This window comes from Apteryx rowi, unplaced genomic scaffold, assembly GCF_003343035.1.
Source record: "Apteryx rowi isolate R43461 unplaced genomic scaffold, aptRow1 scaffold_76, whole genome shotgun sequence".
Classification (NCBI taxonomy): Eukaryota; Metazoa; Chordata; class Aves; order Apterygiformes; family Apterygidae; genus Apteryx; species Apteryx rowi.
The window spans coordinates 1268448-1288727 of NW_020451049.1; the positions used below are offsets into that span (position 1 = coordinate 1268448).

Genomic DNA, 20280 nt, shown 5'->3' on the forward strand with positions numbered 1-20280 from the left:
GTATCCAAAGCCATTATCTGACCTAAAATTCTCATCTGCTATTCAGCTTTCTGTAGTCAGAATTTCAACTATTAGGCACTACAAATATATTTAATAATGAAACAAACTTTAAATATTGGCACTTTCTTTTCCTTAATTTTTAAGAGATATACATAATAAGAAAATAAGTCCTCTTTTTTTTTAGCACAATTTTCCTACTGAAGGCAGCAATCTCTTTTAATTTTCACTTTGAGAAAATAAAAAATGCTTTAATATCATGCTGTACAAGTAATATAGTCTTGCTATTAACATAAAAAGAGGCACTCCCCGACAAAAGGATGGATAGCACACCAGTGTTCAACCAACTACTATCTTCCATAGTCTTTTAAAATTAAGTACAGAATATGCATATTATTGTACACAGGTAAATATCCCACACTTCGCATTCTCATTAATAATCTGAGTCCTATTCTAGACCCAGTGAGTAATTAATGCCTTGGACTATACCTATAACAACTGGTTGCCAAGCCACCAGATAGCGGAGCCAATCCAAAAGTCGCCCATACAATACATGTGTACATTCCCACCTAATCTGCTGTTAAGGAAACTGGAGATACAGTTTAACACTTGGTAAATCTTGGGTTTTTTCTTAGCTAGAATCAAAGAAAAAGTATAGGCTTAAAGTTWTGAAATGCTTTCTTTTCAACTCTTCTTAATTCCTTTTTTGTAGGGATAAGGTTAAATTTAAACATGTCCATGGCATATTATTAAAATAAAACTTACTTACAGAAGGAAGCCAAATTTTGCTTCAACTCAAGCAGGTTTCTGCAGATGCAGCAGCAAATCTCAGACTATTCTTCTGTTTGCTACAGAAGTTGGAAGTAAAAAAGTGGTTTACCAACTAGTAAGAGGAAAGGGAAAAATCAGCACTTGTTCTGAAAGTGGACTATACCAATCCTGTAAGTATATTAAAGAGCAAATGCCACTGCATAGCATCTTTCTAAAACTGTGATTTATATTCTTTAAAATGTTCCTCTCATTATATAAATGATTTCTGGATGTCCTAAAGTTAAGGGGAAAAAAAATATATATATATATATTTATTTGCTTGGGGTCTCAGATAAGATAAAGTCAAACAGAACTGTTATCTTCCCTAAATACAATAGTTCCTTAATACTAATTGTTTTTCCATTTATTTAATGTGGGCATCTCATCCCTCCACTGCAGATCAAAACAAGATTTAACAAGTAATCAGGCTACAGTTTAGAAAATCCAAATCAAATGCACACTTGTTAAGGAAAGGATATGGGTTACTTAGTATCCTCTTCAAATCAACTTTCTCATTGCAGTATGGGCAAGTCTGTTTCTTGCCAACAATGCACCAACCACGAATGCAGAATTCATGAAACCTGTTATCAAGCGTATTATTAAGGAATCTTTCAAATATAAACAAGGAGCAGTGCATATATCTGCAAGCCTAGTCAAATCATCAACAGATAATTTTAACAACTGATTATGGCTACTGCCATCTGCCACCAATATCCATATTTTCCAGCATGCAAGAAGTCAGGAGACTTTTATGAACTGCAGAAGAGAATGATTAATAACAATGCTACAGAACATATGCTCTACCTTTCCTTTTGGTTTCTGAACCACAAAATGCTTAGTTGTTTGGTACCCCTCAGTATCAGACACTGGGCCAGGCTTTAGGCTAGGTATACGCTACCTTTGGAGAAGAGTTCTACGCCTGCTCTTAAAACTACCCACGAAACACTACTACGAACAGCCAGAGGGAACCCTCTGCAGAATCTTAAATTATCAGACCTGACCAGTGGGTTAGCCTGCATGGGTTAGCATGGGGTGGTTTAATATACTGCTAGGCACACCCAGAGAGGCTGAACACAAAGTACCTGGGAGGCAGATTTAGGCATGGAATAGTAGGGTAATGGCTGTTCTTACATTGTCTGTCAGAAAGCTGTGTGGACTCAGGTTGTGCCACAGAACTGAAACATATTTCATACTCCTATTTTTACTTTTGTGCTATGCTGTTTCTGAATCTGTTTTTTGTTCCTTCTCTCTTGATATTTATTGCTGTTATTATTATTGTTAATGCAGCAGAAAAGAAGAGAAAACAACAGTTCCATAATTACATGAAAAGGATACACATGATTACAGGACAGCTGGTAGGTATTTTCAATGATCCCTTCTTCATTTACATCCACAAATATTTTCTGCCCACAGACTGCACAGATGTCACTGGACAAGTTTCTTGTTGGTATGCCACTGATGTTGTAAAACTGTCAAGATCAAGTTTATAGGAAAAAAGAGGACAAACAATAACAAAATAATATTTGCTTAGAGTCAAGCATACACAAACACCATTTAAATGACATCAAAGATAAGGACAGCATGAAAATGGCTACAGTCATCTTATTTCACTAGTGTCAAGATGCACAGAGTTACTAAGAGACAGTTACAATCTTACTGTTGATGAAAGAAGGTCAGCAACTGTGTCCTTGATTTTAAGTAACTGAGACACACAACATAATTGTGTTGAGATAGTCACCTTATTTGGAAAGGGAAGATTAAGAACTATGAAAAGAGAGAGACAATAAGACTTTCACAGACTTTGGGGAAGTAAGCAGCATGTCTCCCTATGGCAATAGGAGAATTTTATAGTCTCTTGTACATGGGGACTAGCCTGTTTGTCAGAAGCTCAAAACTAGGGTTCAGCAGTTTGTATAAGGGACAAGAACAGCTTTCTTTAAGGAAAAGTAAGGTCAGTTTACCACAAGTGTATCTAGCAGACCTTATTCTTGGGAGCTCAGAGACACAAGCAACTCAAGAGCTCACTTCCAGTCCTTGCAAATAGTATTCAAAATGATGATGCCCAGCACTTACACCAATGGTGGAAGCCATGTAGTCAGAACAAATCTCTGCAAAGCCTCTTCCCATCACTCCATAGTACAGTCCATAAAAAAGGAGTATCACACCAAAATCCATAGAGTCTTCAGTCTTGATTCTGTCATAAAACCACAAAAGAAAACTTGGGTGAGTGTGTTCTTGCCCAGAAATGCCAGAATAAAATTACAACAAGATTTTTACTCCAGTTAGCTCTTGCTTCCTTCCAACAGGAGGTCTAGTTTTAATTTTTTTTGCAGCAGACACTTTCACGCTTGAAGTATCAATATGTTTGAAGGCAAGCAATGTTGAAAGCAGGCTATAGACTGCTTTTGGAGCCACAGCTACTGAACTCTGTTACAGACAAGCTGACACATTTTCATATAGATAGGGACTTTGCCAAGAGCCTTAGCATACAGAACAATTGCTTTGCAGGAGCAACAAGATCAAACAGATCTTAAGAGGTAAGATCCCTTTTAAAGAAATGGTAAGCTTCTGTAGCTGAAAGTGCTCGCTATTCTCCTGAATACAAGTTCCTCAGGAAAAAATATTTGCTAAATTGCAGCAAGCAGTATTAAAAAAAAATAAAAATATATATATATATAGGGCAGAGCCTGCAAAAATGCTACTATTTATTGTCACCTATCTGAGACCGTGTTATAGGCTTTGGGAGATTGCAACCTGGCTACTGAATACTCATAAAACTGGAGTTTCGTAGGTGATATCAAAAAGGGCTTGTAACTTCTGTTGCAGCAGGGCACAAAGTAACAGCCTTTAAAACAGAGCTGGCAAATTTTGCAATTATCTTTTTAAAATACACTGGTGGGAGAAGATAGCTGGTTAAACAAATTACCTCAGTAGAATAAAGCTTACAGCATTGGTAACACAAGGCTGTTAAATTTCTGCTAGGAATTTTCCAACAGAGCTATGTACTTTTGGGTGAATCAACTATACAATGTATGGGCAATAAATCTGACACTTAAAGGAATAACGGATTTACATACGTGCAGTAAGTATCTCCAATACCTCCAAGAAGTGTTGGACTTACAGCAGATGCATTGTGTAGTTGATCTACGTGCTCTTGAGGAATGTCTGGAATTTCTGGTCGTATGGTGCCTCAAACAGAGTTCCAGCACAGTAGCTCTGACTGGACTGCTAGTCAGCCAGAAATCCTGGACAAACGTGGAAAAAAAAAATTCAAATTCTACTCAGACAAAAATTCTAGCTGTATTAAGAGGGCAGATCTAGAATCATCTGGATAGCTTTTGGCAACAGTTAAAATAAAAAGAGAACTCCCTAGCAACATGACAGATTTACAAAGCGGGAAATCATAATTATCAGAAAGAATTGTAATGTGTTTTTGATGTGACTGTGCTTATCTATTTTTATCCTTTACCTTCAGTTTTTGTATGTATCATCTCCTTCAGGAATGTAGATGAAGCACTGAAGATTTATTCAGCAGTTAGTTAAATTAAGGGATTAAATGAATGAACACACTGACTGTATGAAGTTTAAGGTTTTCCTCCTTCTCTCTTCACACCACAAATACAAGTTGTAAAGTTACTAAACATGAAATTTCAGACCAACTATTCAAAAATAAAAATCAAGAATAGAACCTATAACTACACAACCTAAAGCAGATTTTATATGTTGAAGCAGGTGCAGAAGAGATCAAGCTTCAGTGGAGCAATTTCATTGCAAGCAAAGAGAAATCTACAGAAAAGGAAATCATAACAGAGCCAAATCCCATTTTTTCTAAAAATACCTACCTAAAGAATAAATTCAATCTGAACATGGTAAACATTATGGCTAAATAACCCACAATTCCAATTGCATAAGTCAATTTATAGATCAGAAGGAACCACTTGTATACCAACCTGTGGATAAGAGAAAAAGAAGCCTTGGGTATGTTGCAGACTGTCACCAAATGCCAATTACATACATAGCTTCTACTGAAATATTTGCATAAAGCAGTTTTAAACTTGTATATTTTGCCCTTATTTAAAGGTGAATAAAAATGTATAATACAGAGGAAAGTGGAATGTTAACTTTTGTATCGTTTTGCTTCAGTCTTCACAAGAAACGTTAACTGTGAATAGGTTGCTAACATAATTAAAACTAACACCCAGGAATTCTGGAGGAGGGGACGCAGGCCAGAACAGGGCAACAGGTAAAAGACAACTGAAGTAAGTTAGATATATTCAAGTCAGTAGATCACTGATGAAATTTACCTAAAATACTTAAAAGTTAGCAGAAGCAATCTCTGAACTATTAATAATCATCATTGAGAACACAGGATGGAGAAGTGTAGTTTCAGAAGACTGGAGAAAGAAGAATATAGGCCTCTGTAGGTGAACAGAGATAGCTTTAAGAAATAAATTCAGACTATTCAATATATATTCCTCTCCAGGCTCAAGAACACCTGGGATGACTGTTATTGGTAAGAGTGTGCAGACTGAAAAAACAAGACAGAATGGATGGAATAAACTTAATTTTAATTCTTTTTCATTTGCATGTCACATCTGATAAACACTGGTTTAGTGGTATTTATAATTCACACTGCAGTAATAGGATTTCTTTAAATTCAACTGCTACTGGCCCTTTTTGTAATCTGATAAATTTTGTTACAAGGGTATTCTTATTTGCCCTTCTCCACCTCCAGATTTTCTTTAAGAAACCCAACCCAACCCAACCCAACCAAAATGACATACCGTGGTGTTCTTCCCGAGAGAGGCTTGCAGGTTGCTCTGAAAATGATGTAACTGGTAATAACCGAGAACATTCCCCACACGGACAGAAATCTCCACCAGTAAAGTTTGATGGTGAAATAAAGAGGAACAACCCACATCTGCAGCAGTGTGACTAACTGTTGGCAAAATTGAGACAGCCATTTCAAAGTAATGCCATCCTAGAATTCCATTTTACATGATTATTTTTGATTGCCAAACTGTAAAACTTGTACAAAAAATGTAACTTGTACAGCATCGGACACAGTAGGGCCTTTGGTCCTAGAATAATGATTTAAGTCTGTCTTACACCCGGTAAATAGCGAGTAATTCCAGTTCTAGGAAACTGGTTACAACACTGAGATACAGCTCATCAGACTCACACACCTTATCTTCAAAAGGTAAACTGTTTATTGATGTAATTCTACTGAATCAACCATTCAGGTTTACTTTCTAAATCAAGTTACAAATGGAGGTGACTGCAGTACTAAAACTTTCAGAGCAACTTTTCTGAAATCAGTGGAGGCAGTTTGGCCTATAAGCCTCAGAGCTGCTCTAAGTAACCTTCAGAGAAAGGCATAACATTTGGCTGCTTTAATTTGGGACTGAGCTCAGTTACATGACTATGCTACTGAAAATTTTCTTAAAAACCCTTTCTACAGCACAGTGAAATGCTGTTGCTTAAACTTCTAAATCTTTTTTGTAAATTAAATGATATCAAACTTAATGATGCATATTTGCTCAAGTCTCCTTTTCAGTTTGCCTATAGTAATGAAATATTCTATTTCACATCTTTTGCAATAAGCAAACATTTGAAATCCACTGAGTAGTCAAAAGCCTTGTAATGTCAGTTCTGTTCATGACTCACATTAATTAACCATGGATTTGGGGTTGTAGAAGCCCGATGGTGACTAAGATAAAGCAAGAATGACTTTAATATGCATTTGTATAGTTAGCTCCTGTGTCTTTGCAATAAGGCGACTAAAAATGAAGAAAAAAAAAATCTGAGGGGAGATGGATTTATAGTTTACCTACATTTTGCAGGGATTTTTTTTTAAAGCAAATGAAAACAATAATCTATCTAGATGAAGAAGTTATTTCTGTGGAAGATGAATCTATTTTCTAAACCCCAAAATAAAATTCTGAAGGAATGACTATTACTCCCAGTGAAACCTATGAGAATTTTGTCATAGATTTCAATTGAAGCAGGACTGGATTCTTCCTCTTCACCTAAGAAAACTATGTAACTGCTGGGGAAAAAAAAAAAAAAAAACCTCTGAAAAGTCAGAAAGCATGCAACTGTTGTGAAAACTGATATTTCACAATATCAGTTTGAATAAATTAAAAGAAATAAGCACATGTTAAAGATAGCCATACACCATCATTAGATCACATCATTGGTACACATTTCTCCATCCTTCACCCCCAGCTTTAAGGGCTACCTTACCCAAGGCTGCCACAGGCTCCCTGTTGCCTGCCTTCTTACTGTCCAACATGATCCCTTTCCACTATACTTACATATTTGGGGGGAGGGGGTTGTTTTTGTTTTTAATAGGCTGAAAGTAGAGTCTAAATTTAAGAGGTAGAACCATAACTGGATGGGCATTTATCTTTGGCAAGGTAGCTACTTTCTAATACAAATCTATAACTGAGCTTTGTTATGATGCAAGCTGCAAAATGAAGTCCTAATTAATTTTGAAATGGTATCACAACCTTCTCTCAGGGAATTCTACAAACAGATCAATTGGTATATATTATTTGCAGTAATTGGCTAAAAATACCTTATTGATTTTTAAGTCTGTCAGACTGTTAGTTTTAATACTAATAGCCTCTACATGAAATGTATGAATATTTTGACATGTAAATGAGGACAAAGATATGAAACTAGTCATAGAGATGAACAGCCCAATATTATTGATTTATTATTAATACTGGAAGGTCACCATCTGGACAATTGCATAAAATAACACATCTGCATTGCTGCTAAATGGAAGCTTTAACATCTGGGTCATATTATTCCAAATTTTCCTCATCCACCCATCATAGCAAGAGGAATTTCCTGACAAATCAGATTGCTGCCCAAAGGTAAAATGTTTTTCTCATTACCGCGCTTTAAATGAGCTCGAAAAGACCTAGAAGTGAAGTCAGCATCAGTGTCATAGACAACTTTCCCATTTTCTAATTATGCAGATTAAACAGGTCATACAAGCACCAACTGAAAAATTTACATCTGTACTCTGCCTCACTCATAATGTTCTCCCTAATCTGCATGAATAAAAATGCATATCATAAGCAAATTCAGCAGAACAGCATTACTCTACTATCCTTTCCATCTTATAGCATGTGGTGAAAACTGCATACATAAAGAAAATAACTGTGTAATAATTAGATCTATTGTGACAGACTGACCTTACCAGAACTTCTTAACTTGGCAACACAAGCTAACTGGCTTTCTAAAAGTCTAGTTTCTTTTGATGTAGACATATTTAAATACTCAAAAACATATGCATGAAAGCAATAATAAATCAGCTATGTGGGATTTTTTAGTTTTAAATTAATATGTTTATACTTGATAGTACACTGGAAATTGGCAGAGATTTCTATATTAAGTAAATCAAATGACCTTATTTTCAAGTTTAGCCTCATTACTTAGGTATAGAAATCAATGCTGTCGTAAGTACACTGCTTTTCATTTTTCAACTATATTCCAAAGTAAATTCTCATTACATGACTGTCATATGATACAAGATGTATAATCAGTAAAATGGGCAACCGCCTTTAGGACCAGAAGTAGGGCTTTTGTGTTTGAAATTGTTCTGAGACCATGACAAATCTGCCTCTCTATCTTATACATTTTAAGATTTCTATTATGCCAGGGGAGAACAATTTTGTCCACGTATATCATATTTATTCAATTTCAATCAATGGACAACTTCCAACAGAAAGCAAATTGCATTATAAGAATCAGTTGAGTGCCTGATAGTCAAAATTTCCTTTAGGAAAATGCAGAATCAGAACACTAATAAGCTCTTTCCTTCCTTCCCTCATTTGACATGCTAGGCTCTACCACTTGCTTTTATGTTGAGAAAAACGGACAGAGTAGGGTAGAGTTAGACAGGGCAAGATACATTTCTCAAGGACTGTAATCTTCTGACCAGTGTTCCTGGTCGCCACCTCACATCCTAGAGCATACAACATGGTTGCAAGCACATAATTGCCTCCACCTTTTCAAATTAGAGAAGTCTAAAATTCCTGAGTGAATGGAGAAACAAGAATGTTATCTGAACCCAGACTCAAACTTATTAAAAGTCAAGTTTTTACAGTGTGGATCAGAAGGGCACAGACTCCATAATTGTTTTTGAAAATCTCAAACAACAAAATTCTCAAAAGTGATTGAGAAATTATGATTTTTTCCAGTCTGCTTCCCCATCTTATGGGAGTTCACTACCAACTACCATCTAGAAGAAAAAACACAATTGTCAGAGCAGCCTACAAACATTTTATTCCAAACCAAGCCTTACTAGCAAAACCACCTTTTTTCCCTTCCCCTTCCCCAGTCACATCCCTGTTACTTTATACCTGGCCATCTGGTGAAGGACAACCTCTTCCCTCTTGCCAAAATTACCCACAGCTGAGTTTTGGTTGCTCTGTTGCAACTTATGCTCTTGCCTCTTTGAAATAGGAGACTTTTTCCCACTATGCCTTTCTTTCATCAGGAGGCATTTTACATTCTCGATGAGCCTGGATAAGGCTCTTTTGGAAGCTGCAGGCTGTTGCTCTTGTATCTAGTAAGTAGTTGCTGCTTTTTATTTTTGTTCTTTTTGGACAAGTTAATGAATGCCCTTTCAGGGCTGATTTTATGCTCCCTTTGGCCTTCATTTCCTTTTTCCTTTAAAAAGAAATCTAACTTCTTTTTTTTTTTCATGTTTACAAAGCACTTTAGGAAGGGAGGGAGTCAATCCCTGCAGTCCTTTGCTATATTTCTACTACCAGGATTGTGCAATTCTCTCTGTGGTCTTGCTATGTCTAAGAATACCATGAGTATCCAGAGAAGGGACCTATATATGCAAACATCCATAGTGAATGCAAAAAATCAGACAGAAAGGTTTGCCAGCTGATGCTGCCTTCCATGTCATGATATGCAGTGCAAAGCTGGCTACTTGTTTTCTTAACCTCCTGGAAAAGAAAACAGAAAAGGAAGCAGTTTCTGCTCAGAGAAAAGGAGCCCTGGGTCTGCCCCTCATGGAAGGCAATGTGCCCTCACTCCTTGACTTCCCTTCTCCTTTGCTCCTAAAGAAGCAAGCATGTTGTCACAAACAGCAAAAAAAATGGTTCTTTCTCTTCGGTACTAGATGCCATTGTGCATAACCTGTATGTGAACTATAAAGGCATAAACTGAGTGGTCAAAAACTGGATGGCAAGTAAGAGAAACATGTAAGCAAACAAAAGTAGAGGGCTTTTTCCTCTTTAGTGAGTATGTGGTTGTTTTTCTAATTTTGATTTACTTGTTTCCCACCAAGTCAAATGAAAGCGATATGCACATGAATGCACACGTAATAACTGCCACCTGGAAGAGCTGTAATGCAGCAGTCTAGACCTGCCTGTACTTGGTGAAGCAGTAGATTTTTTTTATTGGGTTTATTTTAATGTCAAATGGACAATTTCCTGTATGCATTAGCCAAGTTGCTTAAGTAATAAATGAGACCACATTTACTGCCTCTGCTTCTAAATCAGAGGGTTTCCTTATCTGATGCAGCAATGTATGCTAGTTACTTTTTCACCCAACTTGTGTAAGGATCTCACTAATTATTCAATTTCATATCTTAATGTTTGTCCTATTTGTTAGTCTTCAAAGTATGATGGTCTTAAAAGTATATATAGTGGCTTCGATGTATGGTGCTAGTCTTCGAAGTATAGATTTTGGCACTTACTATACCTGTAGAAGTTCAGAATTTTGACACTGCTGTACAAAATGCTTTCAAGAAAGCAAGCTAATGTGATGAGAACAACAGTGGGTATATTAAAAAAAAATATATATATATATATATATATACACAAGTTTCTGGATATGAAACATGAGGGCAGTTACAACTTAATATACAAACTCATACATTGTTTTAATGAAATACTCTGTTAAGTTACCTAATATGGAATAAATGCAATGAACCATCTACTGGTAGAGACCCACTATGAGTAGCACTTTCTTGTAAAAGCAGTTTCATAAATATATGTAATAGGTGTGAGAATAAATTACTCTCATGACTAAACAGAACATGAAGCAGAACTGCCAAAACTCAGTACAAAGTTAACTTCAACTTCTGGTGCTACTATTTTTACTGAAAAAGGCTCTGCTTCACTTCCTTTATTATTGGGGTAGGAGGCCTCACTGCCACCACAGAGCTATGCTTCGGTACTTAAAACATAGTCCCAACGTTTTTCTGATGCAGGTGTTAAGTTCTGCTTATTTTAAAATGTACTACAAAAACAAAAATGTCCTCAGAAGGTTTTATCAAAATCTTATAATGCTTCTAGTTGTATGGGAGCCTCCCTAAATTAGCCTACCTGCATTTAAAAGTTTTTTTGTTTTGTTTTGGTTTGGTTTTTTTTGTAATGGTTATGCAATTTTGCAAGTTTGAGAGGCTCCTGTAAACTAATAGTTGGGAATGAAGCTGCAGTTGCTGAAGTCAAAGTTGCACAATTACATGATTGTAATAAGTGGCAGACTGTTGGAGGTTTTGACTTGGGAAAATAGATGTAGTATACAGTAACTAGCTTTAAAGTACTGTAAAGGAGAGCAGTGAAAAAGCAACGCAGACTGCATTTTTCTCAGACTACCACTGACTTTCACAAGCAGACAGGGCCTTCCCAGCTGCTCATTGTTGTGTGCATGTTTAGAATTCATGTGTGTACTGGCACTGATTAGGCACCAGTCTCATGAAAACTATTTTTAATGGAAAATAAGGACATTCCCAGTGACTTCAGTTATTTGTATTCTGTTCTTTATGCTTAATGTCTGTTGAAATCAATAATGCAAAGACTGATACAAAAGAAATGCATGAAAAGCTCCAAACTAAATTTGGCCGAGATGCTACAATGAACACAAAGTGATTAAATGGTATAGCAGAACTGGTCTAGATGAGAAGCTAAAGAAAACATCAAGGTAAAATAGTATCACATGTGATTATACATGCTCAGGTGCTATACATGCTCGGGATTAGGGTCCTGTGTGTTTGTAAAAGTTATTGACATGAGGTCAAACTTCTCAATGGCTTACACTACCTGTGATTTCATTAGACTCTTCACTTCTATATATGTTGCCATTACTAACATTTCATCACCATTCCAGACTCTGTAAAGTATAGTTGAAGAGTCTGATTCATAACCTATTACAATTTTGTGCTAAAGCAGTCATAGATCAGGCTGTCTTTATAGCCCTTATCAAAACAGTTTATGTAAATTGTATTAAGGTTTCATTCTCCCTTCTATGTTTAACAGCCTCTTTAGAAATCAAGGATTTTGAATCAACTCAACTTAAAATCCTTTAGTCTGGGTAAACAGGGAATCAAGCATTGCTTGGGACAGTTATTGATGGCACTTTAACTGAACTCCTGAACAGCAAAAGTCTGTATTTCAAACTACAGATGGCTTAGGGCACTCATCAACTCATGAAGAGGGGAAAAGATGAGAAACTACTTGTGTGCTTCAAATTCCGCCTGTCTGAAGTATCTGTGTAATCCCCATTCATCCCCAAGTATTTTCTTTTTTTTATGTTTACATAAAACTCATTCCCTTTCAAGGGCTGTGTTATGAGTGCAAGATGATGCTCATTTCTACCTCTTCCTTTCCCTAGTACAGTTCTTCTCTTCCTTTGACCCAGTAAACAGTAATTTGTGCTACAGGGGAAAAAAATTAATATGAGGGATGGAGAGGCCCTTTGAGGTGCCTGACTTTTTCCAGCTATTGAATAGGGAGTACAGGGGCGGAGGTCAGGTTCTTTCTAGTTCTAGAGATCTTTCTAGTTCTCTCAGGTTCACAGAGAAGTGTGTGGCAGTGAAAGGAACTGAGTAAGCCCCAGTTTTAGCACTTTAACCACAAGACAAGCTTTCTCTCTAGTTAAGTATGTGCATGAGTAACTTGAGAGAATCCAAGGCCCCTATTCATCAATAAACCTTCTCTGTAATACTACTTCAGCTAGATAATGGTAATGGCTGTGTTCCTACCTAGTCCATTATATGACAGTTTTTGAAAACTCAAAGCTTTTTCCTAAAGGCTTTCCCATCAAAGGTTGACTGCAGCATCAGTATATATACATAGAAAACAAAACAGAAGTTGTTTTTTCTACCCACATAAAAGCCATTCTCCACCTGATCAAGAACCATGGATGGCTGCTCTCCATGGATGCACAGTTGTCTTGCCAGATGTAAATACTTAAGAGTATGTCATGATTGCCAACAGTTGCTTGGGAAAGATGGATATCTTAAACCACCACAGCTCTAAAACTGCAGTCTTTCTGAAAAGCTACTCACATTGTATGACCGACAGTGTCTTTGCTTCCACTGAACAAGTACAATCTGGGCAACAATCAAGGCTGCAACGAGAATAAGAATCATCTCCGTATGCATTGATTCATGGCCATGGTGCTTTGCATGCATCTTCTGATGCTGGAATCTGAAAAGAAAATATGCACACAGTTTAAAAAAAATAAGTTTGGATTGCTTTATTGAACCTAGAGGTGACAGTAAGCCTATGGATGAGAGGTTATTTGCAAGGAAATGTGCTAGTGTTATGCATGAAGGCACCAAGTAACAAATTAGACAAGAGTACTTGGTCTTYATAACTGGAACTGTTATCCTGAAAAGGAAATGTGAAGTAAATTCATGAGCAGAAAAGGATACCTCTTTTTGATTATTTTTTTCCCTAGTTACTCAGTCCTGAACTGAGTAGCCACAAACATACAATTCCTGTAAATTTTAAGGAAAAGTTTCAGATTCTCAGATCTGAGCTCTGTACACTCTTTTAGTTCAAGCTAAATGCAAACTCTAAAGGGAGCTCACACACTGTTTCAGCTTCTTTCCCTATAAAGTGAGGGTTGTAACTGATATCTGTCTTCCCTCTACAGTTAATGAGAGTTTCCCTGAGCCACCAAGAAAGAAGGGAATAGATCTGCAGCTGCAAATCGTTCTCCTTCATAGCTAAAGCTGAGTAAATTTCTGTGTTAGGGTCTCATGTCCCTGTAGTAAGCATCTTGAGATCTTGGTCTGAGCTTAACTCAAATGAACCTGGATGTTGGTTTTGCTCTGATGTGGAGCTTTCATAGCCATGCCTAAATGTCAGAACTCAACGGCATCTCCCAGCTGCTATAGATCTGACTATGCCCCAAATGTGTTCTGAAATGACACTGAAGTAAGACAAAGGCATCCACTGTCTCCCTTCCCTTTCCGTGCTCTTCCTATGGGAAGAAGCACTCCACATATGGGCTGGGTGGGAGCTGCAGCATGTTCTGGTTGATCTCTGTCCTGGACAACTTGCAGATCAAGACCCTGTATTATGCCGGCTGATGTGCACCAGCTGCTCTGTTCAGACATAGCCTGAACGTAAACCAGTCTGGATCCAGATTTGAGCAAGGAACTGTAAGTGCCTGAATCTACTCTTCACTGCCAGTACTTGTTATCCTATGTTAGCCAAACTCTGAACCCAATTAAAACTTTCAACTTTGCAAAAATCTGAATATAGGTTTAAAATCTGTTCCTGTTTCCCATTCCAATAATGTAGCTCTTCAGAGGCAAAAGTACAACAGTTGTCATGCTTTCTTCCAATTAAAAAGAAATGGTTACTTGATTGCTGTTTATCTCAGATGTTATAGAACTGGAGTAGGTATTGACAGCAGTGCCAAGTATGTCATCATCTCAGCTTTAAGTACCACTGAGTTTATTCTTTCTTTACAGCTCCCATCTCTCAATACAAGCTTGAAATACACCTCTTTATTATTTGGTTTTCCATAAATCTAAATGGACATCAAGCCAAGAATACAGTGGATATTCTAGAAATCCAAATGTCTTTCATGCTTCCATGCAAAAACAGCAGTTGGAGATGTAACCTTCAGAAAGAGAAGAACTAGTTGTTAAATGTAATTGTTGAGGTGCAATTGGTAGCTTGCGGTCACGCAACAAAAACTTTTTTTTTTTTTTTTTACACTACAGGCACATACTTCAATCTATGTAACTCATAGAACAGAAGAATCACTCTACTTTGCATTAAGTATTTTGAAGTAGCACATAAATGTGATGTATTTGGTGTCTTCCATGCCGAAATCAAGTGCTCTGCTCTTAGGGTGCCCCCTTATGGGCAATGCATTGGAGCTGGTCTTGCTACAGGCACACTGGGGGGACGGCCCTCCAAGCTAAGGGTGGGAAGCTATATTCAGTGTTATGTACATATATAGCTTAAAATAGCATAATTAAAGTCCATTATGAGGAATGGGAAGGAGGGAACAGTGAGACAACAATTTCCCCCCCCCCCAGTAGAAATTAAAATCATGGTTAACAGACTGTTTCTTTATATCAGACTTGCATGGAGAGGAAGCATTATATTTATTGTACCTAAAGAAAAACATTATACTACAACTGCAATCTCTGTAACAATAGCTATAAAGCTGTTTGCTATTTTGTTTTGCTGGGGAACTGATTAAACTGATAGAATAAAAAGTTCCAGTAAAACTTTTCAAAACAAAATTCTTTACTAACTATTCTGTGAATAAATGTTAAAAGTTTCTGGTATCACCATTAAATGTACAACTCATTTATCAAAACATTTGCTAGCAATATGTAAATTAACTTACTTCCACTGTTGTTCTGTTGACAATAAATCATTCACCTGAAACACACAAAACATATAACTTCATGGCGAGCAACAACCATGTGGGTTTTCTTCTTTTAACCCTCACCACACCTTTCACCATGTAAGCTGCTGGATGTGGACACATACTCTACTATTTTTTAAGTTTCCTCTGTTCCTCTTTCCTGGAAGCTGCTTAGGAACTTTTTTGTTTTTTAATCAGGACCATGATAGCAGCATTTCAATTTCTACTATTTAGAGACAGTATAGTTAATGAATTCTCTTAGGATGACTGAGCAGTGTAGACTATAATATACTTTAAGTTTTTATTGTTATAGTTTAACTGAAGTTGGAAGGAACCTTTGGCAATTATCTGGTTTAACCTCCTGCAAAACAGGGCCAGTTTAAGTTGCATCAGGTTGCTCAGGGCCATATGCAGCTGAATGATGAGTATCTCCATGGATGGAGATTCCACCACCTCTCTGGGCCTCCTGTGGTAATGAATACTCTTTTTCTTCAATCCATAGGGACAAAGTAACTGTAACAAAACTAGTAAGCTGATGTTTAAACTAAATGTATCCCCCACATCAATACAGAGGTCTAACCTTGTAGCTACCCTAATTAGGCAGCTGTATTGGTGCACTGTGAAGTCTGTGACATTGGTCACACCAAAAAAAAAAAAAAAAAAGGAGAGAAATGCAGGAGTACTCAATGAAGTGTCAAGTTAATATAATGCAGCAGGCACTTTTTGTTTCGAACTGTTCTATCTAGAAAGTTCATCATCAAAGATGCCGTTCCTTTATGTTTTGTTTTTCCTTCAAACTCTTCTGATTCTGAATATAAAACTTTCAAATCTTCCATGAAAATTCTAAGACTCAAGGGGATATATTTTTCCCCCGTTTTCATAAATTTTAACTGTTTTTCATTTGGAATGTTATAATGTGTAATTTAATCTTGTTAATATTGCTGGAGTAAGTGTCAAGATGTCACTTGATGTTAGTCTTTGCCATTTCCGTCTTGGCCCTATGGGTAATGTGTCCTTGCATCTATCTTCAAGTACTGAGGGATATAACTTTAGAATCTGCCTTAAGCAAGTGCAGTACTTTGTACCCATCTAAGGGAAGAACTGTGAATCTGAGGCATCATCCACCTAGAGAAAAGAGTAAATTTTTGGAACTTTTTAAGTACCAAAAGATAAAGCTGCGCCTAGCAGAAACTTCAAATGCATGTAGAAGCCCAAAACTGCTTCTTCAGTTTCTTTTGCACTACTTTCTGACAGAAAGAGGTATGAGGTAATTGGCTCCTGCTCTCTCATCTGTGCAGGACATGAGAATGACCTCATTCTTATAAGGGAATAAGATGAAGAAAGAAAATATCTTCATTACACCTTTGCAAAGTCAAGTAAAGGCTTTGTTCTAGTCTTAACCAGCAAAAGCTTTAAAACTGAGACCTGATTTTGTGGTTTGTATATATGCTAAGGTACTGTTATAAAAGTACTGAACAACACATCTGTAAACTTCTATCTCGTAAGAAGTTAGCAAAACCAAGCTAAACTGTAACAATTACAGTAAATAGCTCAAACTAGAAAAGTGTTTGAATTGACACTGCTATTTTTTTGTATTTTTTATATTTGTTTAGCAGCTAAGTAACTGATAACTTTCAAATCCTGAAAATGGATTCCTATCTTGCTAATCAAGCTTGATTTGTTGTCACTATACAAGAAGATTAGAAATGTGTTTGGGATCTTTAAGATCTCAGATTTCTCAACATTGCACAAGGTAACATTTTGACTCAGTAGCAAGCTATGGCCCACTTACGGGGAAGGATAGTGGGACTTTAAACAATTTTATTTCAAAGAAGGCAGATCACTTGCTAGTATTTCATTGTACTCTGCTAACATACTTATTCCCCATTTCTTAAAGTGGGGAAGAACTCAGGCAAAGTACTAAATTTCTTCAACACATACCAATAGACACCTTTCTTTAAGTGTCAGCTCATCTGTGTCAGAATTTTGGACATGGCAGTGGTTAAAAAATACAGTTACAGTCCACAGGCTAAATAGAGGATTTAACTTTATTTTAGATAGCTCACAGCCAAATGAATCCTTGTATCTCCAGACTTTCTTCCCTCTTGAATCTCTAATTGCTCCTCTCCTCCCCTAAGGAGGCAGTGATGGCTAGGTGATCAAGGCTGCCCTGTATTACGGGGCTGTGCTGCGTGAAGCGATGACTGGAGCAGCAGGTGAAGGTTGTCCCAACAAAGCAGCCAGGAAGAAGTTTGCCCAAAGGGGGAAGTACCGCACATGAGCGAGTAAGGAAAGCGCCTTGAGATGCTGGTATCTGGTGGTGCAGTTTGTGGCACAGGGACTGGGAGCATGAAGAACAAAGTGATTTATGTGAGGAATCACAGTGCAGTATTTTGATGGAGAAATACTCTCAAGTACAGGCAGATACTACATGGCAGGATGGGGGCACTGCGCACAGAGCAGTGCTGTGCATCAGTGGGATGCCAGGTGCAGAGTAGTGCTGGCTGTGAAGTATGGGTACATGAGGCACAGATCAGGGGTGGGGGAGTGCCATGCGGCATGGCAGCAAGGCAGAGTATTGTGAAAGCTGGCAACTGGAGAATACAGTAAAGGGCTGTTTTAATGTGTGGACAGACTAAGGTATCTGAAAGCTGTACTTGGCCCCTAGGAGAAGGACAATTTAAGGTTTCTTATCCAGCTAAGGACTGTGACATCCATGTGGAGTGGATGATAGCAGCATCAGTGAATAGTGTGGCAGCTGGAATGACCATTCCTTTGTCACTGTCTCCTCAGTAATGACAAACTAGTACCAGGCAAAAAAAGTTTTTGCTATAAATGCAAAACTGCTTTCTAAAGGCAGCATCCGTCAGCAGCAGAAGGGGATAAAGATTAGATGCCGTTTGTCCAGCCAAGGCCTCTGTCTTGGCTGTTGGGTAAAAAGTACTTGCTAATGAAGTAAGCTAATGTTATCCACTTAAAACTGGACAATGCTGAGCAAGAAAATAATCTTGGCTTAAAAGAATGGGCAGAACGGCTTTTTATCTGAGTGGAAGCACTATATTCTTGTCCCAGTCCAGGTAAATCYCAGCTTATTTGTACTGGGGTAGAACAAGAACTTCAGAGTGGACAAGTAGATGTCACGATGTGCACTTTAATTCCCACAGTCTGCATGACTGAGAGACTGGGAAGAGCGGACGCCCCTGTCCCCCGGGGCAGGGGGTCGGGGGTTTGTTTACAGCCTTGTGTTTTTATCCCCCCCCTTTTCTGCGCAGAGGTATTGTGCGCCGCGGCCTGAGCCCTCCCGCAGGGTGCCGCGGCTGAAATGGCTGCCTTCCACGGCGCTGCCGCGCGCCGCCAACCGCCGCCACCAGCCGCTCTCGCGCCCTCCCCCCACCCGGCACAGCCAGCCCCTCTCACACGCTCGTCCCCCTCGCCAACCGCCCCCGCCGCTACCTGCCTCTGCGGCGCATCCAGCTCCCGCGCCGCGGCCATGGCGGTGGCCCGGCGGGAGGGGCGGCGGCGGCGGCGGCGGACGGCGGCGCTGGCGAGCCGCCATTTGGCGGTGCCGCCGCGAAGGGGCCCGGCGGGAAGGGCTCGGTGAAGCGTGGCCGGGCGCTGCCCCGCCGCAGCCGCTGTGCCTGGCAGCCTCGGGGTGGCTCGCCAAACTGCCCCTTCGTTCAAGGTGATTCCCCCCTGCCCTAGTCATGAAGAAGTTGTACAAAACACACGCCAAACTCAAGTTTTAAGCTTTTGGCTTTTGTAATTTTTTTTTTTCAAACGTTCACTGTTGTTGCTCTTGCCAGTTTGGGACTCAACAGTAATGTACATAATCTTTGAAGGAGGTTTCTTTTCCACTGACTCCATGCTCTGACGTGCCAGAGAGAGATGGTGAGCTCTGAGGGGAAAAGGGCTTCGAGGGAGCCTGCAGTGTGGCCAGCTCTGCGGTGCGAGCTGCCTTTTGCTGGAATGTGCCGCTCGGGATGCGCAGACCACGCGCCACTGTCGCGGCCTGCGTTTCAGCCAGCACAGTGGGAACAAGGCCGCTGCAGGGGTTCCTGAAACTACACCAGCCCGTCCTCTGGAGAAGGGGAAGAACCTCCGCGCAGCCACGATGAATAACACCTTTTCCATGTGGGCCTGTGGACGCAAGTGACTGGTGCTGCCCGGTGCTGTCGGGCCCCTGACTGCGGGGACGAGGAAAGGCCCTGCTCTGTCCACGACAACGCCAGGGACCTCCGTCAAACTCAGCAGGAGGTACACAGCAAGTGTCACCAAACCCGTTGCATAGCTCAAGTATGAGGGAGGAAATACACGTCTTCTGTTTTTCTTTCTGTTGCGTTCGCTCCATGCGTTTGACAAGCTGTGTCGTGGAACTGGCGTATAGGATTTCCCTTGGGTTGCTCGGTCTTCTCGAGTGTGGTGAACCGCTCAGGATCTCTCAGAGCAATGGCAGATTGAACGCAGAGCCGACAGCTGCGCTGGGCAGCGAAGCGTGGAGCYGGGGCCGAGGTGTCAGCGGAGGGGCGAACTCAAGCGCAGGAGCTGCTCAGCGCAAATGCGACGGGGGAAAAAGAGATATGACTAAGTATGTATGTTCATACTGAAAACAGAAACACAGACAGTTCCATCTGAACATGAGGAAAAACTTCTTCACTGAGCTGGTGACTGAGCACTGGAACAGGTTGCCCAGAGAGGTTGTGGAGTCTTCTTCTCTGGAGATATTCAAAACCTGCCTGGACGCGATCCTGTGCAACGTGCTCTAGGTGACCCTGCTTGAGCAGGAGGGTTGGACTAGATGATCTCCAGAGGTCCCTT

The 20280-nt window shown here is 39.2% G+C and overlaps 1 protein-coding gene across 1 annotated transcript; it reads right to left on the reverse strand.

The window, feature by feature from the left end:
* Nucleotides 1-182: 182 nt before the first annotated feature.
* Nucleotides 183-18957, reverse strand: RNF175 (ring finger protein 175). Its single transcript, XM_026088248.1, has 9 exons — nt 18919-18957; nt 15445-15479; nt 13133-13274; nt 5592-5746; nt 4650-4757; nt 2881-3001; nt 2143-2276; nt 1269-1388; nt 183-566 (listed from the first exon to the last, which is right to left on the reverse strand). Exons 1-9 carry the CDS (start codon nt 18955-18957, stop codon nt 446-448), a joined length of 975 nt encoding a protein of 324 aa, XP_025944033.1. The 3' UTR covers nt 183-445.
* Between the last annotated feature and the right edge of the window lie 1323 nt (nt 18958-20280).